This window comes from Gymnoscopelus braueri (assembly GCF_963280865.1).
Source record: "Gymnoscopelus braueri genome assembly, chromosome: 13".
In the NCBI taxonomy this organism is placed as follows: Eukaryota; Metazoa; Chordata; class Actinopteri; order Myctophiformes; family Myctophidae; genus Gymnoscopelus; species Gymnoscopelus braueri.
Window position 1 is genome coordinate 35,238,628 of NC_137615.1, and position 23,088 is coordinate 35,261,715.

The 23,088-nt window shown below is 39.8% G+C and overlaps 2 protein-coding genes across 3 annotated transcripts in view; one reads left to right on the plus strand and one right to left on the minus strand.

Annotated features, from left to right (window-relative positions):
• Positions 1 to 37: 37 nt before the first annotated feature.
• On the plus strand, positions 38 to 9,802 carry tufm (Tu translation elongation factor, mitochondrial; the record flags this gene model as incomplete). The annotated part of the gene is made up of 10 exons (XM_080447288.1): positions 38 to 74; positions 985 to 1,031; positions 1,177 to 1,315; positions 2,519 to 2,685; positions 4,334 to 4,603; positions 5,434 to 5,566; positions 6,395 to 6,499; positions 6,950 to 7,101; positions 8,148 to 8,267; positions 8,927 to 9,802. 10 exons carry the CDS (start codon positions 38 to 40, stop codon positions 9,101 to 9,103), a joined length of 1,347 nt encoding a protein of 448 aa, XP_080303414.1. The 3' UTR covers positions 9,104 to 9,802.
• A 5,004-nt stretch (positions 9,803 to 14,806) lies between these two features.
• kcnj12b (potassium inwardly rectifying channel subfamily J member 12b) overlaps positions 14,807 to 23,088 on the minus strand; it is a 9,107-nt gene continuing 825 nt past the window's right edge. For both annotated transcript variants that reach the window (XM_080446214.1, XM_080446213.1), the window contains exon 2: positions 14,807 to 19,416. In XM_080446214.1, coding sequence (XP_080302340.1) covers positions 17,969 to 19,273 — 1,305 coding nt within the window. In that variant the 5' untranslated portion in view covers positions 19,274 to 19,416 and the 3' untranslated portion in view covers positions 14,807 to 17,968. The remainder of the gene's footprint in view (positions 19,417 to 23,088) is intronic.

Genomic DNA, 23,088 nt, shown 5'->3' on the forward strand with positions numbered 1-23,088 from the left:
TCGTAAATGTCGCGTTTTAATGACGCAGTCACTCAAGATGGCGGCGCTTCTGGGGTTGCGTGCATGTTGCTCTGGTAAATGATCTATTCTGCTAAAAGTACCTATTAGACTCAGGCCATGTCTTTGTGTAGTTAATGATATTTAGATATTTATTGTGTATACATATACAGTTCAATAACAATATCTGTAGAAATGTGTCAAAACATGAGGATGCTCCTCTTCCTAAGGAGAGCAAGGTCACTCGCTAGCTGTGTGTGCATTATAAAACATTAGTAGAACCTAACGATAGGACAGACATTAATCACATGCATTAATGTCATTGCGGTCATTCGGTGGGCGTTTGGTTGTTTTGAACAATTAGTCTAATTTTGAAGATCGACTTCACTCACTGTGTAGTTTTAACTCTCACCGGCTTCCCATTCAGAATGAAATTCTGTTGACACTGACTTTGATTATCCGATATCTGTCAACATGGACAACTCTGTCGATGTCCCATCTTAGATTCCCACTACTATAAAGTACCATTTTATGGTAAAGAGCCCACAACACAATTGTAAAAGCAAGGCATTTCGTTAAAAAAAAGTGAAGCACTCTAAAATCAGTCCATATTTGTAAAGGAGGGGGAATTGCTTTTTAAGCAAACTGAAAGAAACATCTTCAGTTCCTAGTTTTGCTAATTCTACCTTAAACATTTTGGGCTGTTTTTGCATGACAGATGGGTCTTGGATGGACATTTGTTTCTCTGAACCAGAGATCAAACGACAGCTAAAATTGTAACCTCACCACCTCTCTAATAAGGTGGGCAGGTCACATTAGGTCATGTTATTTCACAACTAGTTCATCATAGAACATTATCTATAAAATAGTTTGGTTTTAAACCTGGAATCAATCCTTTATATTATTGTGTGTAAAGATGATCATGCCATAAATCTATAGCTTTGATTGAGATAAAACACTCCTCACATGTTGATTTTTGCTGTTTAGCTCTCCAGATTTCCTCGCCAAGCCTCCTGCACAGTTCCTTCAAACTGGTCAGTTTCTGCACACATTTCATTTGAGCATGGCTAATGTCATTGTGATACAAGGCAACACCATCCATCCACCATAGTACTGCTAGATCTAACAACCAAAACAATACAAAATCACTTCTCTCCATTGTTTCCCTCTGTGTGATAGTGTGCCGTACCCCTGAGTCGGCGGACATTTGCTGCAGAGGCTAAGAAGACGTACTCTAGAGAAAAACCCCATGTCAACATTGGAACAATTGGGCACGTTGATCATGGCAAGACCACCCTGACTGCAGCCATCACCAAAGGTAGAGAGTAAACCAAATGTCTACTATGTAACTTTAATGGGATTTGAATCAGAAATGTTTTACTGTCAGATATGTTTGTACATGCAAGGAATTTTGTTAATCAATCTTTGTTCATCAATCTTCCTGCAGCTCTGCGTAAACCCCTTACTTTCTTTTGCCCTCTAAACCAGTAGTTCTCAACCTGTGGGTCGGGACCCCCAGGGGGGGTCGCCAAATGATTTTGGGGGGGTCCCCAGATGACAGTGAAAAATGTAAAAAAAAGAAAAGTAAAGAAAATAATTGAAAAAAGACCAGAAAGAGGCAAACATTGTGAAAATAGCTGATCTACAAGCTCATATCGCCTCGCAACGTGAGGTGCTGTGAGCTTGTAGATTAGCTATTTTCACAATATTTATCTGTGGAACCATGTCAGACTAAATGCCTCAACTACAATTCCAAGTGCTTGTCAGGGTGGGGGGTCCCCAGTTCAAATATGATTATGTCGGGGGGTCCCCAGTTAAAAATAAGATTTTTTGGGGGGGTCGCGGCCTGAAAAGGTTGAGAACCACTGCTCTAAACCAAATCTCTTGCCCGAAAATGGCCTATCTACAATCTCACAATGCATCGCAACGTGTCGTGAGCTTTTAGATCTGCTATTTTCACCGATTGTTGGCATATTTTTGCAGAATGTTTTCCTATTATGAAATGCCCAGATCAGGGATGTTAGGTTCCAGGTGGATATTTTCTTGAGACATGCGTTACTCTTTCAACTCCTACACTTGGTTTAAATATTGTCATTTTGTTGTTTTGGATTACCATACACTTTGTTGACTTCATGGCCATATATGTTTTTTATACCACACCTAGTATTAACCAGTAAGACAAATTAATCTCACTACCTCTGGGGACAAAAACTAAAATGTTATCAAGTATCTTGAGGAATCACTGTGTCAGAGTCATCGTGAACTTAATTCCAAGAGGGAGAGAGGGGTGTGTGTGTGTGTGTGTGTGTGTGTGTGTGTGTGTGTGTGTGTGTGTGTGTGTGTGTGTGTGTGTGTGTGTGTGTGTGTGTGTGTGTGTGTGTGTGTGTGTGTGTGTGTGTGTGTGTGTGTGTGTGTGTGTGTGTGTGTGTGTGTGTGTGTTTTTTCTTTTTTTGCACATGCATCTGTGTGCATGGAAGTGAGTGACTGATCGAACTAATATAAACCTATCCCTTGGCCTCAGTGCTGGCAGAGGCTGGTGGTGCAAGCTTCAAGAAATATGAGGACATTGACAACGCCCCTGAGGAGAAGGCCAGAGGAATCACCATCAATGCCTCTCATGTGGAGTACACCACAGCCAACAGGCACTACGCTCACACAGACTGTCCTGGACATGCTGACTACGTTAAGGTACCCCACATTCCCAAACATTTTATTTCATCCATCCATTCATCCACTTATCTAGTGTCGTGTCGTGGAGGTAGCAGTTCCAGCAGACAGAGTTTCTTTTCCCTGGACACATTAGCCAGCTCTGACTGGGGAATCCTGGTCCTCGGTTTTCCCTGTGGCCTCTGCCCAGCTGGGCATGCCTGGAAAACCTCCCTGGGCAGTGAACCAGGAGGCATATAGATGCCCGACCTAGATGCCTTTTAAGCATTTTCATATTTATTTACTCCAGAGAGGCTGACGGTGTTTTAGGATGTTCTGAAAAGGGTTAGTTGAGCTGAAAGATGAATTTGACTTAGGAAATTGTCACCTTTTTCAGCCCTCATGAATTTGCAGGTCTGCCTTCAGTGCACTCAAAATTATGCTAATATTTCTTATGTTGTTTGTGATAGTCATTGAAAATGGCGTATGGTAATATCAATCAACACATAGCAATACTAAAAAGTGATTTCTCATTTTTGTCCAGTAAAGAAATCTGCGTGGCTAGTAGTTTTATAATCCACTTTAATGTATGTTTGCTCCGTGAGTTGAGTTTCCTAAACCTATTCTATTCATTAAAAAATACACCCCTACCCTGGTGGTGCAGCCAATTAGTGCACTGACCACATGCTCTTTGTCAGTCACAAAGACCTGATTTTGAATCCAATGCCTGTCATATCGCGTGTCTCCCCTCTCTCTGCCCTTGGTTTCCTTTGTCTATACACTCTCCTATTTAACTCTCTCAGTGCCAATGAAATAAAAAAATATGTTCATACTGTGCCAGCAATTTTTTAAAAGTAAAACAAAATAATAATAATAAGTTAAACAAGAAGTGAATGGAGCAGCAAATATTCGGATCACAATATCTTGGGTTCTGAAAATTCTTTTCCAAAAAAATAAAAAATAAACTCGTTCTTGGCACTGAGGGCATTCAGAAAAAAACTCGGGATAACTCGTTTTTGGTTAAATAAAGTATACAAATGCCAGAACATAAAAACAAAACAATAGTACTAGGACAGTTGAAGAGCTTTATGTGTTCTTGTTTGGTTGCAATCTAACTAGTAAATAAAACATGCAAATGAAATTACACTTTATTTTAGTTAAATGACAGTTTTACTAAACCTGACTTTGACGGTGGCTTATCTGAAGATTAAATTGCTGTGGAAGGTTTCAAGCCTTCAGATCCAGTTATACCACACGTGTGTGTGCGTGTGTGTGTGTGTGTGTGTGTGTGTGTGTGTGTGATTCATTTAGGTTGTTCTTGTAGCTGTAAAAGCCAGTTTACCCTCTCTGTGTCTCGGTTTATGCTGTGTGGTGGCAGCAGTAGGATTATACAGTATTCATGCCCTGTGTGTTTACTTTGACTTTTACGTGGAAGCATACATGAGCAAAATAACTTCTAGTTTAATAAACCAGTTGCTCGATGCCCAAGGCTACAGTGTTTAGCACCTTTCATGCATGAAATATGGGTTAAAATGCTTCCGAAGCAGCAACAAAAAACAATATGAGGTGAGAATAAATACGGCAATAAAACCAAAGGGAGCTCCATCAAGTAGTGTTTATTTTTCTCTCTATGATGAACAACATCCTGGAACAAAAATACATGTTACACACCTCTCCCCTCCCCCAATAGAACATGATCACAGGCACGGCACAGATGGACGGCTGCATCCTGGTGGTGGCTGCCACCGACGGCCAGATGCCGCAGACCCGCGAGCACCTGCTGCTGGCGCGGCAGATCGGCGTGGAGCACGTGGTGGTGTTCATCAACAAGGCCGACGCTGTGGACGACAAGGAGATGCTGGAGCTTGTGGAGCTGGAGATCCGCGAGCTGCTCACCGAGTTCGGCTACGACGGCGAGAACACACCAGTCGTCATCGGCTCCGCCCTGTGCGCCCTGGAGGTGAATTGAACAGTTTTAGATGTTGAATTTTTATTTCCACCAGGCCGCACTATTGCAATACAACCCCAACACCATTTTAAGATAATGTTTTTGCCCCTGTCCGTGTGTCTTGTCCGAGTGTCTGGGTGTGCATAGTTAAGCTTGCAAACCACTGGACCAATCAGCGTCTTACTTTACATGCACACCCCCAGTAGGAAGACACTCCACCTCAAATTCTTAAAATTGACGCTTCACGTTCTGGCCTGTATCTCTTGAACCATAGGTCGTACAATAAAAAGTTTCTTGGATTAAGATGCAACTCCCAAAAAGTATTTTACTTAGACCCATAGGGGTGCCACAAATGTCATTGTTTTTGCAGAATTAGTTTTTATCCTATTTAAATCACAGTAGTACAGAGTGTCTGGTAAGGGAATTCGGTCACGCACAATCCATTTTGTGTGTGTCTTGGCGAAGTTGGTCCATCCAATCCCGCCCACTCTCTTTAACTATTGGCTGGAGGAATCAAAGTTGAATTCGGTTGAACAGCGGCAGACAGTGGAGACAAGGCTGGCAAGCAGCAAACAACGTTCCGGTGTGAGATCCCCGTTACTTAAAATCACGTGGGTCACTGCTGACGCCCACCCTTCTGAATGTTTTACTGAAGAGCTGTGGCACGATGATCGATGCAGTGTTAAGTCTGTTCAAACCAAGAATCACGTGGCAAAAGCTCTAATGTCCATCTATTTCTTTAATGTGACAGAAGGAGGGGTAGAACCCTGCGATTTGTAAAATGCTTGCATGGCGTCATGTAAAGATGAGGGCATCTGAACAGTCTTTGTGTTCCATCTCAGAACAGACAGCCTGATATTGGAGCAAATGCTATACTGAAGCTGCTGGAGATTGTGGATAACTATGTTCCTCTGCCCAAGAGAGAGCTGGAAAAGCCTTTCCTGCTGCCCATTGAAGGGGTCTACTCAATTCCAGGTATGGCAAGACTAACCCAAACGACAAGATTTTATAGGGCAGCTTACATGTAATCCATTTCCAGTTGTCCTTAACCACTTAAGACCTATTTTATGCTTTATCGTAGGGGTGGGCGATATGGCAAAAAATGTAAGTTTAAAAAAACTGTAATAAATAATATAGTTCTAGCTACCTTAACCTATTTAGACATGAGGCCGATTTTAAAAACGCCTTCTAATCCTTTTTTCTGAAAAACCTCAATTCTTTAATATAAAAATAAGTCATGTTGCTATATATATATATATAGCAACATCTAAATAAATAACACTGATGCTTTCCCAGATTGAGAGGTACAGTATAACAATGTGTAGGCTTTCCAGGTCTAAATGCTGATCCATTTGGTTCATTTGTACACTTTCAAGAGTTAAAATAACACTGCTGAAAAGAAAAGAGATGGTATCAAATGGCCTAATGCATATCAAACTGAACATTTGAAATTAAAAGAATCATTATCTAGTGCCTTCAGTAGACTTGTTTATTTTGGTCATGTAGCAGCTGGCTACTACATGGGGTATATAGAACTGCTACCATCCTGCAACCATATCATAATAGTACAAAATCTCTGAAAAGGCAGTTCGGGGAGACATTTTAATCATTCACCTACGTTGTCGTACAATGGTGTCTTGCGGTGAAAATAGCAATATATAATAAGCTCACAATGCTATGTGCATCTGCTATTATTGAAAGATTACGATTTTTGCCCAGGCATGCCAAGTTGTCAGGGCAAAAGTGTTAATTCTTTGTTTATATCGTTTGTGTGCTTATGCTTTTTATCTTCCTTCTTTACAGGCAGGGGAACTGTTGTTACTGGAACATTGGAGAGGGGAGTTATCAAGAAGGGAGATGATTGTGAGTTTGTGGGGCATAATCGCGCCTTCAAGTCTGTGGTCACAGGTGAGTAAAAGGGGAAAACTGAAAAACCACCGTTTTCATTTAGATAAGATTTTATAACGCAACAAATAATATTAAGTAGTCCAACAAATGTTAGACATAATGATGTTGCTTTTATTTGTATTTGCATCAGATTGATTGAATCCAAGTTGATAACGGGAAGGATTTCTGACTTTATCACTGATAATACTTGTATGTCATCATGTATGTGTGTACTGTACTTGCTTTCAAGTACACACATACAAAATTCTACCCATTGAACAGCTGATGTGTACAGTGACACACAGTTATAATCTTAAAGACTGCTGATTTTGAGATTTTTTTTTCCAGTGTGAAATCCAACAAAACAAATGCAAGTGTAGTTTAAGTCCTGATGCAGACTAAATCGTACAAACTTGAAACAGTACACTTATCTAATTTGCCCTGTTCTCATCATTTCATTCCTCCTGTCAGGTGTTGAGATGTTCCACAAGTCTCTGGATCGGGCAGAGGCAGGAGACAACTTGGGCGCTCTGGTCCGAGGTCTGAAACGAGAGGATATTAGGAGAGGCATGGTGATGAGCAAACCAGGATCCATCAAGCCACACCAGAAGGTCCAGGCACAGGTCTGAAGCCACAGCATTGATACTGTTTATTTACGTATATATTGTCGCTGTCAGTTGGAACCTTTGTATGTCCAAACCGCTTAGTTTTCAGGAAATGGAAAAAAGAACCTGTGTTCCAATGAATCCAATGTAGTTATTTAGTCACAAGCTCTTGTTAATACTTCTCATTGGTTAAATATGTATAAAACCTACTTAAAGGGGAAATCCACCCATTTTCAATATTTAACTATGTCATTAATATAGCATAAAGGAGTTGTGTGGAAATAAGAAAAAATTAAAAAAAAAATTAACATTGCAAAAAAAATTAACATTGCAAAAAAATTAACATTGCAAATTACACTGTGATGACTCATCATGGTGTAATTTGCAATGTTAATTTTTTTGCAATGTTATTTTTTTTTGCAATGTTAATTTTTTTTTTAATTTTTTCTTATTTCCACACAACTCCTTTATGCTATATTAATGACATAGTTAAATATTGAAAATGGGTGGATTTCCCCTTTAATATCTTTCATTTTCAAAGTCGTTGAGAAATAAAGAGAAAAGTAGATCGCATGAAAAGTTGAAATATGGAGATTCATGGTTTCTGCCCGATAGTTATACAAAAAAGGAAGGTCCTTAAATGGAGCAGAAAACATTGAATACCGATCACAGCAATGCACAGTTCAGTAAGTACTGGAGAGGATGTCACAAGCTACAATCTGTGGTGCACACTGTGACGTGGCAGACAAAAACACTGTTAACCTTGTCCACATGGCAATGCAAAATCTGCATTTTAAAATATCTTCACCCTGGCCTGAGTTTTCCAAAAAGTATGTTTACAGGAGCCAGAAATGTGGGTGGAGGAAAGGCCCAAAAGCATTGAAAACGTTTTTTTTAAAAATGCATGTATATGTGTGGACAAGGCCGTAGAGTAGTATTAATAGTAATAATCCTCTGTGGGCAGCACTCGGCTGGGTGAAGCTGAAAACTGAAGTTCCTTCACAAGAGGAGATAGATCTAATGCTTTATTAAGTAACCTCTGTGATGTCCTCTCTCTTTGGCAGGTTTATATTCTGAGTAAGGAAGAAGGAGGCAGACATAAGCCATTTGTCAGCAACTTCATGCCTGTTATGTTCTCTCTAACTTGGGACATGACGGCTAAAGTCACCCTGCCAGCTGATAAGGTGTGTGTGTGTGTGTGTGTGTGTGTGTGTGTGTGTGTGTGTGTGTGTGTGTGTGTGTGTGTGTGTGTGTGTTACTGTTAATCAATGATTAGACCTACTACTTTATCCTATTATATTTGATTTTACATTGTTATTTTTACTTTGAAATTAATCAAATATGACAGTCTCTCGTGGCTAAATATGATTTTCGTAAATATTATTTTGGTGCTGTTAAAAAAATAAGGAAATAGGTTGTAGGTTTTGATGTGAAATCACTGAAGAGATTATTCCCTTCAGAAATAGTATTGGGGTGCCGATGGTCTAATTGTTAAGGCGCATATCACATATGGGCTCTAATGCAGCCTGACATAGTCTCGGGTTTGATTCCCAAGCCCTACGCTGCGTGTCACTCCCTGTCTTTCTCTCTCCCCGTTTCCTGTCACACTTCACTGTACTGTCCAAACAAAGGCAGAAAAGCCCCAAAAATATCTTTAAAAAATCTGTCTGTATTTATGTACTGATTGTATCCATGATTGTTACTCCAAATATATCCGATTGGGGAATGTAAGGAGCCCCATCTCGTAGCGCCATCTTTTTTTAGGCTGTTCTGTCGGTATTTGAATGTTGGTAAAAATGGACGATGACCATAACCCCACCCCCCCCTTTCTTTTCCCCTACAGGAGATGGTGATGCCTGGGGAGGACACCTCGTTGAATCTGACGCTCCGCCAGCCAATGATTCTCGAGAGGGGCCAACGGTTCACTCTGCGCGACGGCAACAAGACCATTGGCACCGGCCTGGTCACGGACATCCTGACCATGACAGAAGAAGACAATGTCAACTTTGGGGGCACTTAGAGGGCCAGGGTGGGGGAATGTTGGGTGGGGTGGGCTGGGGAGGTGGGGGTCTGTATGTGTCTGGTCACTTCATGAAAATCCGGCACACATTGTAGATACAAAGCTCAGAGGATTGCATGGCTCTATTGTGAAATTCCCTCCAAAAAAAAACATCCCTATGATTAGTTTTTTCCCAGTTCAATATCTGAAATTCCTCCCGCTGACAAGTCAAGTTAATTTTAGCTTCTGTCCGTTGCTCACATTATCTTGATTTTTGTCAGCAGCAGGAATTTTAGATTGATCTGGAAAAAGGCTTATTAAAACCAAAAAACATGAAGATATTTAATTTCAACAGCACTTAAGGGAGACAGGAACCGAGAAACTGATTGCTAGAAATAACAGGTGATTGCCACACCACCTTGCATTGCCTGTGTTTTCTTTCATTGTGTGTAGAGGTATGTGGTGCTGGAAGTAAGATCTAGGCTACGTGTCTGGGGTGTTTATGATGGTGAGTCAAGGCCTGAAGGTAGGCTATTTTGATAAACAGTTTGGTTGGTGATGAAAAGAGAAATTTCTGCAAAAGTTATATGTTCAGCAGTTTAATGTTGAGTTAAGACTATTAAACCTCACCATCTGATTAATAAACTATGTTCAGCATCGTTGTTCTGTAAGGCCAGACTGTACTTTGTTGCTTGTGTAATAAAATGTATTTAATAATGAAACAAATTACTTCTCATGTGTCTCTTTTCTGGAGTATTACTCTGTTCAGCCAGAAAGGGAAACGTACAAATATCTTGACTTTCAGTGGGGCTTGACACATGACAATCCTCATTTGAATAATTTATTAATCCAACGTCGTCACAGTGGATGTCAATTGTCTTGGCTAGTATACCCCTCAAATTCTGTTCTGATCTGACGTTTTAGAACAGTAGCTGAACTTAATTTCTCCATTATTATAAGTAGGCTAGCCTACTTTTCATAAAGTTTCCCATATGTTAATTTAGAATAAAAGAAAGCATCATTGTCTTGTAATATCTAACTCTTAATAGACCCCTTTTCTGGGTAACTACTTGGTTCCTCCCATAGGTTGGAGAGCACAGAGGTTTGAGTCCTGACTGCCATCCCGTTTAACCATTGCGTTACTTGTGAACATGGAGGTTGGCCTACTACAGTATGTTGTCCCTATAGTATGTAAGGTTTTGAATTGAAGCCACAGCCCCCTACCATCTATGTTAGTTGGATGCAATTCTGAGTGTAAGTAGGCTATTGTGTCACATTTTAACAAAATAATTATCTTTATATCACACCATTACTCTATAGAACTGGTCAAACTTAATTTGATTTTTGTCAGCAGCAGGATTTTTTGATATTGAACTGGGAAAAGGCATAGGCCTTTTTAATTTAATTTCAACAGCACTTAAGGGAGACAGGAACAGAGAAATGGATTACGACCACACTACGACCGTATTAGCTGTGTTTTTATTTGATTTATTCCATGTGTCTGTAGAGGTACGTATATGGCACTGGAAGTAAGATCTATGTTATCGATCTGGGGTGTTTATGATGGCGAGTTACGGTCTGAAGGTAGGCTATTTTAATAAACAGCTTGGCTGGTGATGAAAAGAAGAACGTCTGCAAAAGTGATATGTTCAGCATTTTAATGTTGAGTTCGCAAGACTATCAAACCCTACTCTACAAACGTGTAGAGGGTGTGTACTGTATACCTCACCATCTAATTGTCACAAAAAGTCTTAATTAAAACAAGATTTATTCGATCATTCAGGATTTTATTATATCCACCACCAAGATCAATATTCAATATTTCATCTTCTGTACCATATTCTAAGACTATCACTTTAGTAGATATTACGTATTACTGCCCCTACTTAGCTTGCCAGTGCATTTTTAGTTGTGGTAGTATTAGGTAATATTGCATGAGGCCCCTGTGTGTATTCCATTGTGCGTTTGATGCAGTCACATTTCTGGGTTTAGAGGGGGCTAGCTGATGGTTGGCACTGGTCTGTCAGTGGTTCTCAACCAGTGGTCCTTGAGGGGGTTCCAGGTGGTCCTCAGCCAAATTAATAGTTAGAAACCAATTTGACCCTTATGTATCTGTAACTCTGAGAGTGTACAAATGGAACCATTTGGTTCCATTTGTACACTCTCAGAGTTAAATCATGTGTACACTCTCAGAGTTAAATGAACACTAATGATGATGATACAGAGTAGATTAAGTCCCCCAAGAAATCTAAATTGAGTCCCTGGCATATCTTTTCAAATGGGGGGGGGGGGGGGGGGGGTCCGTGGGCTAATATGTGTCAATTTGGGGGTCCTTGACACGAAAAAGGTTGAAAACCACTGGTCTATGTGACTTAAGTTATGGGAAGCTATATTCATAATGGCAGCCTGAGACTGACTTGTTTGTCTGTCTCATTTCAATATACAGTCATGATTCCGACCACTATATTCAGAAGAAAAATCACTGTGTGACTTAAGTGGTCGAATGTGCTGCCACTCTTTACACTAGTTAATACACCAACACCCCACATGAGGGCGATAGAGAGGTGCCTATCAGTGAGGTATCCATGCCCATAAACTGGACATACTGAACTGGGCCTGCCTCTTACTAACAGAATACATTTTTATTCTATATTAGTATTATATAAACATTTCCTGATTCATTCATACATGGAAATCTCCTTACTTGTAAATCTCCTTACTGTTAATCTGCTTACCGCCTTATTTTAATATTTGGTCAGAAGGTCTATTTAAAATCCTCTTAAAATCCATTTACACTTCCCCCTGTGATATAATAAAGAATGTCCTTATGTATATTTCAACAGCCATGTTGGATTTAGTACTGATCTAATCTGTTGTCAGCCCCCCTACTGTACTGTTGGTGATAGCTTTACCTTATGGACTCTTGTAACTTTGCCTACTGTACAGTATATGCCATTCTTTCAGGAACAGGATCTTTGTATAATAATGAAAGGTGCTGATTTCTTGCTAGAATAATCACCCTGGCAGATTCCTGCATATTTCAAACAGTTGCTTAAATTGCATTATTATTATTTTAGTATTCTAAGCAATAGGTCCATGACCTAAAACCTTAAAGGGCAAGACCACTTTGGTAGAGGTTTGGGTTGTGTATTTACCTTGCCATGATGTAACTCTAAAGGTGGACAAGAAATAAAAAATAATCGCTCCATTGATTAGAAATTGATAATTCAAAATATGCTCCTCATTGACTTACATTGTACGGTAAAACAGCTCTCAAAGTCACTCTTTTAGCACATAAACGAACACGAACAAAGCTGATTCAGACAATATAGAACATCACCAAACCCAGTACTGTTTTTTTTTTAAATAAAAATGTCAACTTCCTGTTGATTTTGCTATTTTTATTAAAAAAAACCTGGACTGGATTCGCGGATCCGGATCCGGATCCGGATCTTCAAATAGTAAAATCAGCAGGAAGTTAACATTTTTATTTAAAAAAAAACAGTACTGGGTTTGGTGATGTTCTATATTGTCTGAATCAGCTTTGTTCGTGTTCGTTTATGTGCTTATAGAGTGACTTTGAGAGCTGTTTTACCGTACAATGTAAGTCAATGAGGAGCAAATTTAGAATTATCAATTTCTAAACAACAGAGCAATTATTTTAGGCTGCACAACCCAAACCTCTACCAAAGTGGTCTTGCCCTTTAACCAGGGTTGACAAAACCCCTGCCTATGGAGTGCAGGCTAGCAAAATCAGTAATTTTACAGCCTGCATACATAGATCCTGTCTTTTTAAAAGTCCTTATCCTTGGAAGGCCCTTGGGCTGTCGTCTGGCTTGTAAGGGGTTAAAGGACAAAGGCCTCTCCAGGCTTTTCAGTTGTCAGTTTAATAATCCTAACTACTGTAGCTGTCATTGGAGTTACTGAACTCAGATGTGTGCACTACTGTTGGAATGAACCAGTAGTAAATAGCCTCTTTGTAAAATGAATACAACCAGCAGGAAGCTCTCCAGTTGTCACATGTGTGTTTGTGTCAGCGCCTCTCGTAATAAACTCGGCTTGCTTAGTGTAATCAAATATGTCTGCCATATGTCTGCCAGGCTTGAGGTAGGAGCAACTCTCACAACTACATGAGTGAAGTGCTCAGCTGGGAGTGTTTACATATCCATAACTACTTAAACATATGAAGTGATTAAACAGTAAATCTATCTTTTAATCTATCAGGATGAGAGCAAAAGGCAGTTCATAAGTGTCTGTAGCTGTAGAGCAAATAATAGACAATTTGGTTACGTAGTAGATCGATTCAAAACATCGTTGACATTTTTTAAACTAGTTATAGGTTTGTTGAATCCAAATGTAGCGGTGTAGGAACTCTCCTTGGTTACGAATGATAGAAATTAGGCCATATACACCACAATATGCTGATAGATGAGTGTAGGTGCTCTGTACAGTAGATATATACTACTACTACTACTACTACTACTACTACTACTCCTACTACTACTACTACAACCACCAAACATTTACCAATAGTCAAGGTCACAGACTCACAGGAAAGTGGAATCAGGGAGAGACAGCCAAGATTTCTGTACATAGAAATGGCTTGGCTATATCCACGTTGCTGATCCATTGCACAAGAGTGAAAGAAGAAACCTCAACCAGACACCATCTCACAGAATCCCATAGCCATAAACTACTGTCCAGTCTGCTCTGTTTATCAAGTTGAGGAGGCTGATCCTTTCTCTACGCTCCTTGTGGCACTCACACAACAAGCATTTATTCAGCAGATGATTATTGTAAATTGTACGCATTGAAGATCTCTGTTGAATAATCACGATAACTCACTGTGTTTGGTCAAATTGTGGGTGAATCTGGTTGCTATATATAGCATATTTTTCATGGCAGCCATATTGACATGGAATTTTAGTGTAAACACAGGTGTTACCATGATACTCATTAAGGTTCTGTTCCCTTGTGTAGCAGAGTATTTCCAGTGAGCCAACATGCACAGTAGCAGCAGTACCCTGACTCTGTTTGATCTGAATGGAACAGGAGCTTCATTAGTAGCACCTGTGGTTAGCTATGACTGCTGTGGAAACATGTCTGTCATAAAAGGGCTATGGGCATTTAAAGCACCTGTAGCTGTGATATAATTGATATACGATCTACCATGGCCTCTTGTGTATTATTTACTAATTATCCAGGTAATTAGTTTCTATTTTTATTGTTTAAATGCTAAAAAAAAAAAAGACAACAATTGGTCAGTATTGCATGTTTTATTTAGATTTTTTACTCGATATTTGTCATTTTAAATATCAGTTTTGTATTAGATTCTCACATAAGAGAAACCATACACTGTGAGGAGAAAATAAGTTGCATGGTCATACCTGGTTATACTTGGTTATAACTGGTTACAACTAGTTACCTGGTCATGGGTTCTCCAACTGGCATCAATGGAAGACAGTTCTTAGAGGTCAAGTCATCATCATCATGTCTGATGTTATTTCAGTCACTCAGGAAAAGAGGGTTATCTCATTAACTTGATTAATGTGACTTGATATAGTCATATTGTTTATCAAAGGTGAGATAAGAGAAAATTAAGAATACATTTTGTCATACAAAGATAGCCTGTAATACTGATTCTACAGGCTATGGTTTGTCTGTCTTACCAATGGAAGCAGAGGCTCTGCTGTTTGTGCAAATTGGCATTGCAACCACAGTCTGTTATCCAAAGCATATTTTAACGTTTTAAAGAACAAATTCATCTGGTAGAAAATAATTGTTTTGAGACAGTGGTACAGTTCCTGACCTTAAATATAAGGCTACTATTTGTGGAAAAACAAAAACAAAGATATTGGTACAACGTGTTTATAATATTTGCAAATATATGTTAACTTACTGTATCCCATCACAGATATATTTCAGGGTAGAATTACTGCTGCAGTGTTCCCCATTTGATTCACATTGTATGCTCATATTATGAAAGTGTTGGTAGAATCTTTATTGTACATAGTCATATTCCATTGTTGAAAGTAATGTAAGTGTCCAATAATACTTGATACTTATTGAATCTACCCAATAATGCACAGGCTGGAACAACGCAATGAAAGTAGAGATCATTGTACAAATGAAATATAAGAGGCTTATATCAGGTCAGTACTACTACATCAGCTCCACTCTGGAGTAATGAAGAATATTGTTTACTACTACCCAAAGACTAGAACATCCTTTATACTGAGCTTTAGCCACATTATGTAGATAACTCACATGAAAACAAGTCACTTTCTTTTTGAAGATGATTGCAATATGATTGAGCAAATGTTTTTATTTGTGTGTATGTCTTACTAGTGTACTATCTTCACTGTGTATTGTCACAAATTCTTCTATTAAATTTCTTCTCTAATAAAAAATGTAAATCTCCATCAAGTACAGACTAATCAATACTAACCATGAGGATATGTCCCATATTAAGTCCTGTGTTTGTAGCATGCTTCTGCACAGTTTGGCAATAGTAGTAATAATATACTTTATTATTTAAATCTAACTCTTCATAACAATACGTTTCTTGCAATACAACACTGATAAATTAAAGGCAATGAGATTAAACAGCAATACGCTAGACATGAATTAATAAGACTAAGACTTTAAGCCCTGCTAGCCGTCCCTAGAGAGTATACACGGCATTTGAACTTTCCATGATGCCTCTGTGCGATGCTTACTTGTTATCCTGTTGATTTCACTTTGAATAGAACAGTGGCTCTCAAACTTTTTAGTGCCAAGGACCCCCAAATTGATATATATTTGGCCGCGGACCCCCATTTGAAAACACACCCCATAAGAGAAGATTTTTACAGTTATATAGCACTCTCAACCATTTTTATTTCCTGGACGCCCACTTTGACATGCATTAGGCCATGGACCCCCATTTCTATCTCTGGGACCCCAATTTACACTGTAAAATGATCAATGTCATCCATGTTAACTGAACTCTGAGAGTGTTGGTTTCAATTGTATGCTCTCGGAGTTACAGACCTTTAAGGGTCAATTTGGTTCCTGAGTCCTGACTATCATACATTTTGCTGGGGAGCCGCTGGTACCCCCCAAGGACCCCTGGGTGTCCCCACTTTGAGAACCAATGGAATAGGTAACAGTGGTTAAACCTTTAAATTTCAAGGACCCCCCCCCCTTGAAAATGGACCCTAACAGGTCCATTAGGTTCCATTTGTACACATTCAGAATTACAGACCCCACCTTGAGAACCACCGAAATAGAACATTCACTGAAATAAAAGGTGTCTGAATATATATTAAGATCTATATGTATGACTACTGCAACTTTCTTCTTGTATGGTAAATCAAAGTGCAATTCTGTTCTGCTGCAGTGCTCAGTGCTTACATATTGTAGGCCTGCATGTACTGTAGGCAAAGATTTTATAGTTGCAAGATTCATCCACAACTTATCTACAGTAGTCGTGCTGGTATTTTTTTTTTTATTTGATTCTTTATTTCTATTTGTGTGCTGGAGCCTCCCTTTTTCTAACATTTGGATTATAATTTATATTGGGGCTTGAATCTCAGACTGAGCACAGCTGCTTCACAGTTTTAATGTTCATTCTGTCACTCTATAGCCTGTAACTGGACTTAATTTTGGGATTGGATGAGCTGTTTCCTATGGGAGCCTGCCAAATGTCAAGTGTTGGATTTCTCACTTACAATTCTCTGGCTAGTGTGGAACCAATGTATATAGGCGTTTGTGATAATTTCTTTAGATTATAGTTAATTATAGTTACTGAATTTGGAGGAGTAGCTGAAACTTAAGAAGTTGCATGCTTAAAATCAATTAGATCACCTGTTGACAGGTTGAGGAGAGTGGAAGTTGAATGTTTAGTTTTTTCCATTCACTGCACATAATTTGAACCTGAGAATGAGTTTAAAGTGCTGTAGTCAGTGTATTTGTTCATCCACTTCCAACTGATATTTCGCCACCTATAGAAAACTCAGGTGATGCTCAGTTAAAGTTACTGTCTATGTCCATGCCACAATTGTTTGGACTCTGATGACATGTTTGTCTGGTTTGTTCATTTGTTAAATAATCTAAAAGAGTGCTTTCTTCGGGTTAGTTCTTTTAGTTCGTTAGTACAGTGAAGTCACCCAGGGTATTCTTTATTGATCTATCTACAATTCATACTTTATATTTGTTCATGTGCAGCAGTATGTCCTGTAAATCAGATATACTATTGGCTTTTTCTTTCACTTTTATAAATTGCACAGAAAGCAACACTCAGTGTATTTTCTACTTTGTAAAATAATGTATAATATAATTTCACATGTATCCATTTCAGAAGTGCATTCCATGTCAGCTATCAGTTTATCTATCCAACTATCCAGTGAGATGAGTCAGACTATTGTAATGCACAGCCATCTGTACTGTATATAGCCATTTTTTGTGCATATACCAAGTGAATGGGTAATATTGTATCATTAAGAATGTTGTCATCTATTCATCTAGGACATCTATTGTCCTGGTAGAAGAACCCATTGTTTTTCTACTTTCCATATTGCATTGTATTTGTGAATAAGACTCATCCAGAATTCAGTCAAAATCATTCAAATCTAATCACCATGTTGATTCAATGCTATGCTATTTTCATGCCGTTTGAAAATGCTGTCATCTACAAGTTGAAATATGTATAGTTTTTTGAACAGTCTCTCCTCATTGCCTGCCAGAGCGGAGCGCCTGTCCCTGGCCCTGTTGCAAAGCGGTGTCCTCATGGCTGTAGAATGGCACTCACTTACCCCTTCATACTGCACGTCTTCACATGACAGCTGCACTTCACAGCGTCAGAAAACAACAGTCAACAGACCTAAGAAAAGCAACACCCAAAGGTCATATGTCTGATTCTTCACTGTGGGACTTTTGATCTTGTACGGAAGTGACCAACTCATTCGTCGACTCCGGCAAGCCTTTCCTGTCTTCCTCCTTTGGTGCTGCTGCTGCTGCAGTTCCTTCCTCTTCCTCCTCTTCCTCGTCCCTGCTGTTGATGGCAACCTCGTTCTCATAGCAGAATGAGTTTGCACTGGATGTTGGGCATTTTGTCTCTTCCATGTCCTTGGCGCTGCACCGTGGGGTGGACGGCACTGCGTAAGTCTTGTCGAAGTACGTGTAATCCACCACGTAATGCCGCTTCTCCTCAAAGACAACCGGCTCAAAGCGGTAGCCCCACTGGATCTCTGAAGACAAGTACGAGCTGCGCGCTTGCATCGTCATGGCCGTGGCTTCCACCATACCTTCCAATATGATGACGATCTCAAAGTCAGACAACTCCAGGTCCTGCTTGCTGATGCCAAATAGTGGGCTTTCCTCATCAATCTCATGTACGATGATGACGGGGGTGACCAGGAAGAGTCGGTCGAAACCATTGTCGTAGCCTACATTCATGTCGATCTGGTCGAAGGGGATGTACTCGCCTTCTTCTGTGATGCGGGGCTTAACAAGCTGGGCCCGGAGATGAGCTTCCACAAGGTGGCTCTTCCTTAGATTACCAACCCTGAACATGAGACACAGCTTTCCGTCCCGCATAGCAATAACTGCGTGAGTGCTGAACAGCAGAGTCTCAGCGCGCTTCTTTGGCCGTGCCATCTTAGTCAAAATAGCTCCAATCATGAAAGCGTCGATAATGCACCCCGCGATGGACTGAAACACCAACATGAAGACCGCAGCAGGACATTCCTCCGTCACGCAGCGGGCGCCATACCCAATGGTTGTCTGTGTTTCAATGGAGAACAGGAAAGCTGCCACAAAGGTGTTCACTTGCAACACACAAGGAACGTAGCTGTCATCCTCTGCACGTTTGACCATGTCACCGTGTATGAGGCCTATGACGTAGTACGCCAGGCCAAATCCCAGCCAGGACACCACGAACGCCAGGCTGAACAACAGCAACATAAACCTCCAGCGGATGTCCACACAGGTTGTGAAGATGTCAGACATGTACCGTAGCGGCTTTTCATCCATGTTTGTAAAGTGGATGTTGCATTGTCCTGTTTTGTTGACGAATCGGCTATGGCATCTTCGTCGCGTTTGGATTTTGCCATTGCCAAAGCTGTTGCCCACAGCAGGCATGGTACTAAGTCGTAGGCCTTGCTCCTCACCAAACACAATGCTGTAGCGACTGACCTTTGCCACACTCATGCCTCAGGCAGGCACAGCCAAGTGGTGGTGTGTGGAGTCTCTGTGTCATGCAGTAAGGACCGGCTTCACAGGAAATAACCAGCTCCTTCTAAAAACAAACTTCCTATAATCTGGTGTGTTGTTACAGGTATACCTGCAGTTCCCTGTGTGGAAAAGAAGAAAGAGAAAATATTAGTGTACAGTACTTAATAATAATCAGAAGAAGAAGAACAGAAGAGCATTGATCATTATAGTTGTGTTGCAAGGCAATGCAAGCTCATTTGTATAGCATGTCAACAACAAGCCATTTCAAATTGCTATAATAAAACATTTAAGCATTATGACATGATGAAGGAACATTTGGGACTTTAAGGAATCCATCAGATACTGTCATCTCATTCTAAATCTGGCAGTGAGATTTATTAGTAATTCAGTTCTAAGAATAGCTGCTACACTTTGAGAAGCCCTTTCATATAAATGAGAGCTAATGTACGTATTTCACCATGGTCATGGTGGTTCATTTTGAAGATGTGTTACTGACATTATCAATCTATATTGTGGAATGTGTTACAAGCTTGAACATTAGTTATATATTCATGTTCATTGCCAATGTCAAAGCTTTGATGTCAATGGAAATTTGTTTTCTTGGCATTTCATTGATTTCAGGCATGCATTCAATTGACTGGGCATATTAATCACCCATCTGTTTATTGTATACACTGTGATAACTCTGACATTTTAATCCGATTTGGATCAAACTTGGCAGATGAGTTGGGGTAGGGCATGACCTGTGCTAATGTTATTTCTTTTTCTTTTTTCAAATCGGTCAAATGCAAGGTCAAAGTTTAGCACTATGCTTATACCGGGAGGCAGGGATTCAGGCCCATATGCATAAACTAAGCAGTCAACAACTGCAAAAAGTAATTTTCAATGGTTGAGACCCTCTCCCCTGGCTTTATAAGCAACATTTCTGTACTATACTGATTTTCCAAAATGTCTTTGACATCCATAGACTCACAGATAGGAGATTGTAGAGAGACTGGAGAGAAAGTACTAGACATGCAAGATGTGACTGGAGTCCGATTTGAACGAGTCACGACTCACGACAAGGAGCATATCACTACTTTTGGGCAGAAACATGTCCAAAATTGTTATTTTTCATGATGGCAACCCTATATCACCCATATTTAGTCAAAATGTTTATCATTTTCATAGGTAAAAATATTATGAAACCCACGTCACCATTTTCAACTTGGCGTCCCTATTTTCGGCAAGTAATTATAGGTGAGAATCTTTAAAAACATACAAAAACATTGTGTAAATAGCAGCTCTACAAGCTTGTAGATCTGATATTTTCACTTCTTTTGCTCAACACTGTCATACGATGAAGTATAAATAGGGCATTCATTTGTGATTTAAAAAAAAATATGAAACTGCTCTACAGTGACAATATGGTCAGCACACTAACTGGCTGAGCCATCAGTCACCCCACATTAGTCCTCTTTTAAAATGAACTGAACAGATTAGAGTGACTATACTAGATGGTGGCTTCAGCTCTCAAATCGTGTGACCACATCAATATGACTTCCTTATCCTTCAGTAAAAGTTGTGATCGTGACTGTCAGACATAGTGACATAATCACAGTCTGAAAATGTTAAGCATAATATGATTTAATCACAGTAAAATCCAGGCCGATTGGTTGTCTGCTTTTTTTAGTAGCAGTAAATAAAACAGCTTTACACTAATAGTTGCAATTTCAAAGTAAATATGTTGAGTATTTTCACATTAATGTGGTAAATGATTTCAGATTACTATTACTGTCTTTGTAACCGACATAAATCATTTTAAGTCAACATGGTAGTGCATGAGGTGAGCTAATGTAGGGCACATGTACCAAAGGGTACGTGAAACGTTACACATTTTAACGTGGTAACTTATAATAAGGTGATAACTTATCACGTAAAAGAGAATGTGAGAAAACATGATCATCCTCTGCCACCATGTATGAGACCAGTGACAAAGAATGCCATTCCAAATGTTAGCCAAGACAGCATAAATGCCAGGCTGAACAGGCTTTTAACACACTCCCAGTTGTTATTCACCAAATTTGAGTAGTTTTTGTTTTTTGACTGGCACATTTGTGCTGTGTGTGTAGCCTATATATATGTACTGTATATATATATATATATATATATATATATATATATATATATATATTTTACTCAGCAGCTCTAAATGCTCTGGTTGCTAGGAAGCAGGACATGGAGTGTATGAGGGATATTAATATCTTAGCATTCTGGGGTGCCTGGTGGCTCAGACGGTTGGTGCACTGACCATATTATCCTCTTTACAAGGACCTGGGTTCGGCTCCACTCGTATCTTGCATGTCTCTGAGGTTTTTTATCTCTCTATAATCTCGGCGCTGCAAAATAAAGCAAAGAATGCCCCCCCCCCCCCCCCCCCCCCGGGTTGCCTACACCCCCCAGGCCGGGTTGCCTACCCAAGGCCCGCAAACTTTGGAATGGGATCTGAAAAATCGGACTCATGCATCTTGATCACATGACCCCAGAGATAATGTGTACCGATTTGTGTGAATTTTGGACAAGTAGTAATAGTAGTAGCAAAAAGTGTGTTTTGAAGAAGAAAGTGAATGTGCATGCAAAGTTTCCCGGGCACACATTACTGATTAGTGGCATTTTGTGCAAAACGGGCCACCCCCACAAACTTTGGAAGCCAATCATAGTCAATCAGGATAGAATATGAAAAATTTGACAGATCCGTATTGATCACATAGAGATAGAGATAATAATTGGCGTGATGTTTGGACAAAATATGTAGGAGTAATATCAAAAAAATTGTTTAGCAAAAATCGGTCTCCTGGTGGAGCTATAACAGGCCAATGTGAAAAATTTGGGGCAGAGGTTTTGCCTTGGGAGTGTGCATGCAAAGTTTCACCTGATCGGTCCAGCTATAGGTAAAAATGTGAATTTGCCTGTTATAGTGCCACCATGAGGCCGATTTGAAAAATGTAGGATGGCATTTATTTCTTGGCCTAGTGGGAATGTGCGTGCAAAGTTTCTCGGCAATTGGACGCTGTGTTCATGATTTGAGGCATTTTGTTCAAAACGGGCCACTCCTGCAAACTTCGGAAGCCAATCTTAGCCAATCAGGATGGAATATGAAAATCTGACAGATCTGTCTTGGTCACATGACTATAGAGTAAATGTGTATTGATTTGCGTGATGTTTGGACAAAATCTGTGGAGTAATATCAAAACATTTGCTTAGCAAAAATCGCCCTCGTGGTGGCACTATAACAGGCCAATGTGAAAAATGAGGCCTGAAAATTAGGTTCTGCTCTGGCCTCCAGGGAGTGTGCGTGCACAGTTTCACGCCGATCGGTCCAACAGTGCTGGAGATTAGCTGTTCCCACAGACGGAAATACGGTCGCACAGACGCATACACGGACGGACCGACAGGGGTCGAAAACATAGTCCCGGCCACACCTTCGTCTTGGCAGAGACAAGAAGAAGAAATAGAATCTATCATTCTGTGTGACTCCTTTTTCAACACTTTCTGTGGCAAAATGTTGTAATTAGGAATGGGTATCAAGAACCGGAATCTTAATAGAACTTAAATAATTAACTCTGAGAATTATATTCCTCTGAGCTTATAAATTATTTCCATCAATGCCAACATGTTTTTCTGACAGTTGCTCATTGCAAAACAGTGACGTCACGTGTCTACGCTGTTGAAAAGGAACTATTTCCACACTTGGGTTCTGGCTCAGAGATGATAAAACAGTTGGTAAACACAACAGTAGGTGTACTGTTTTT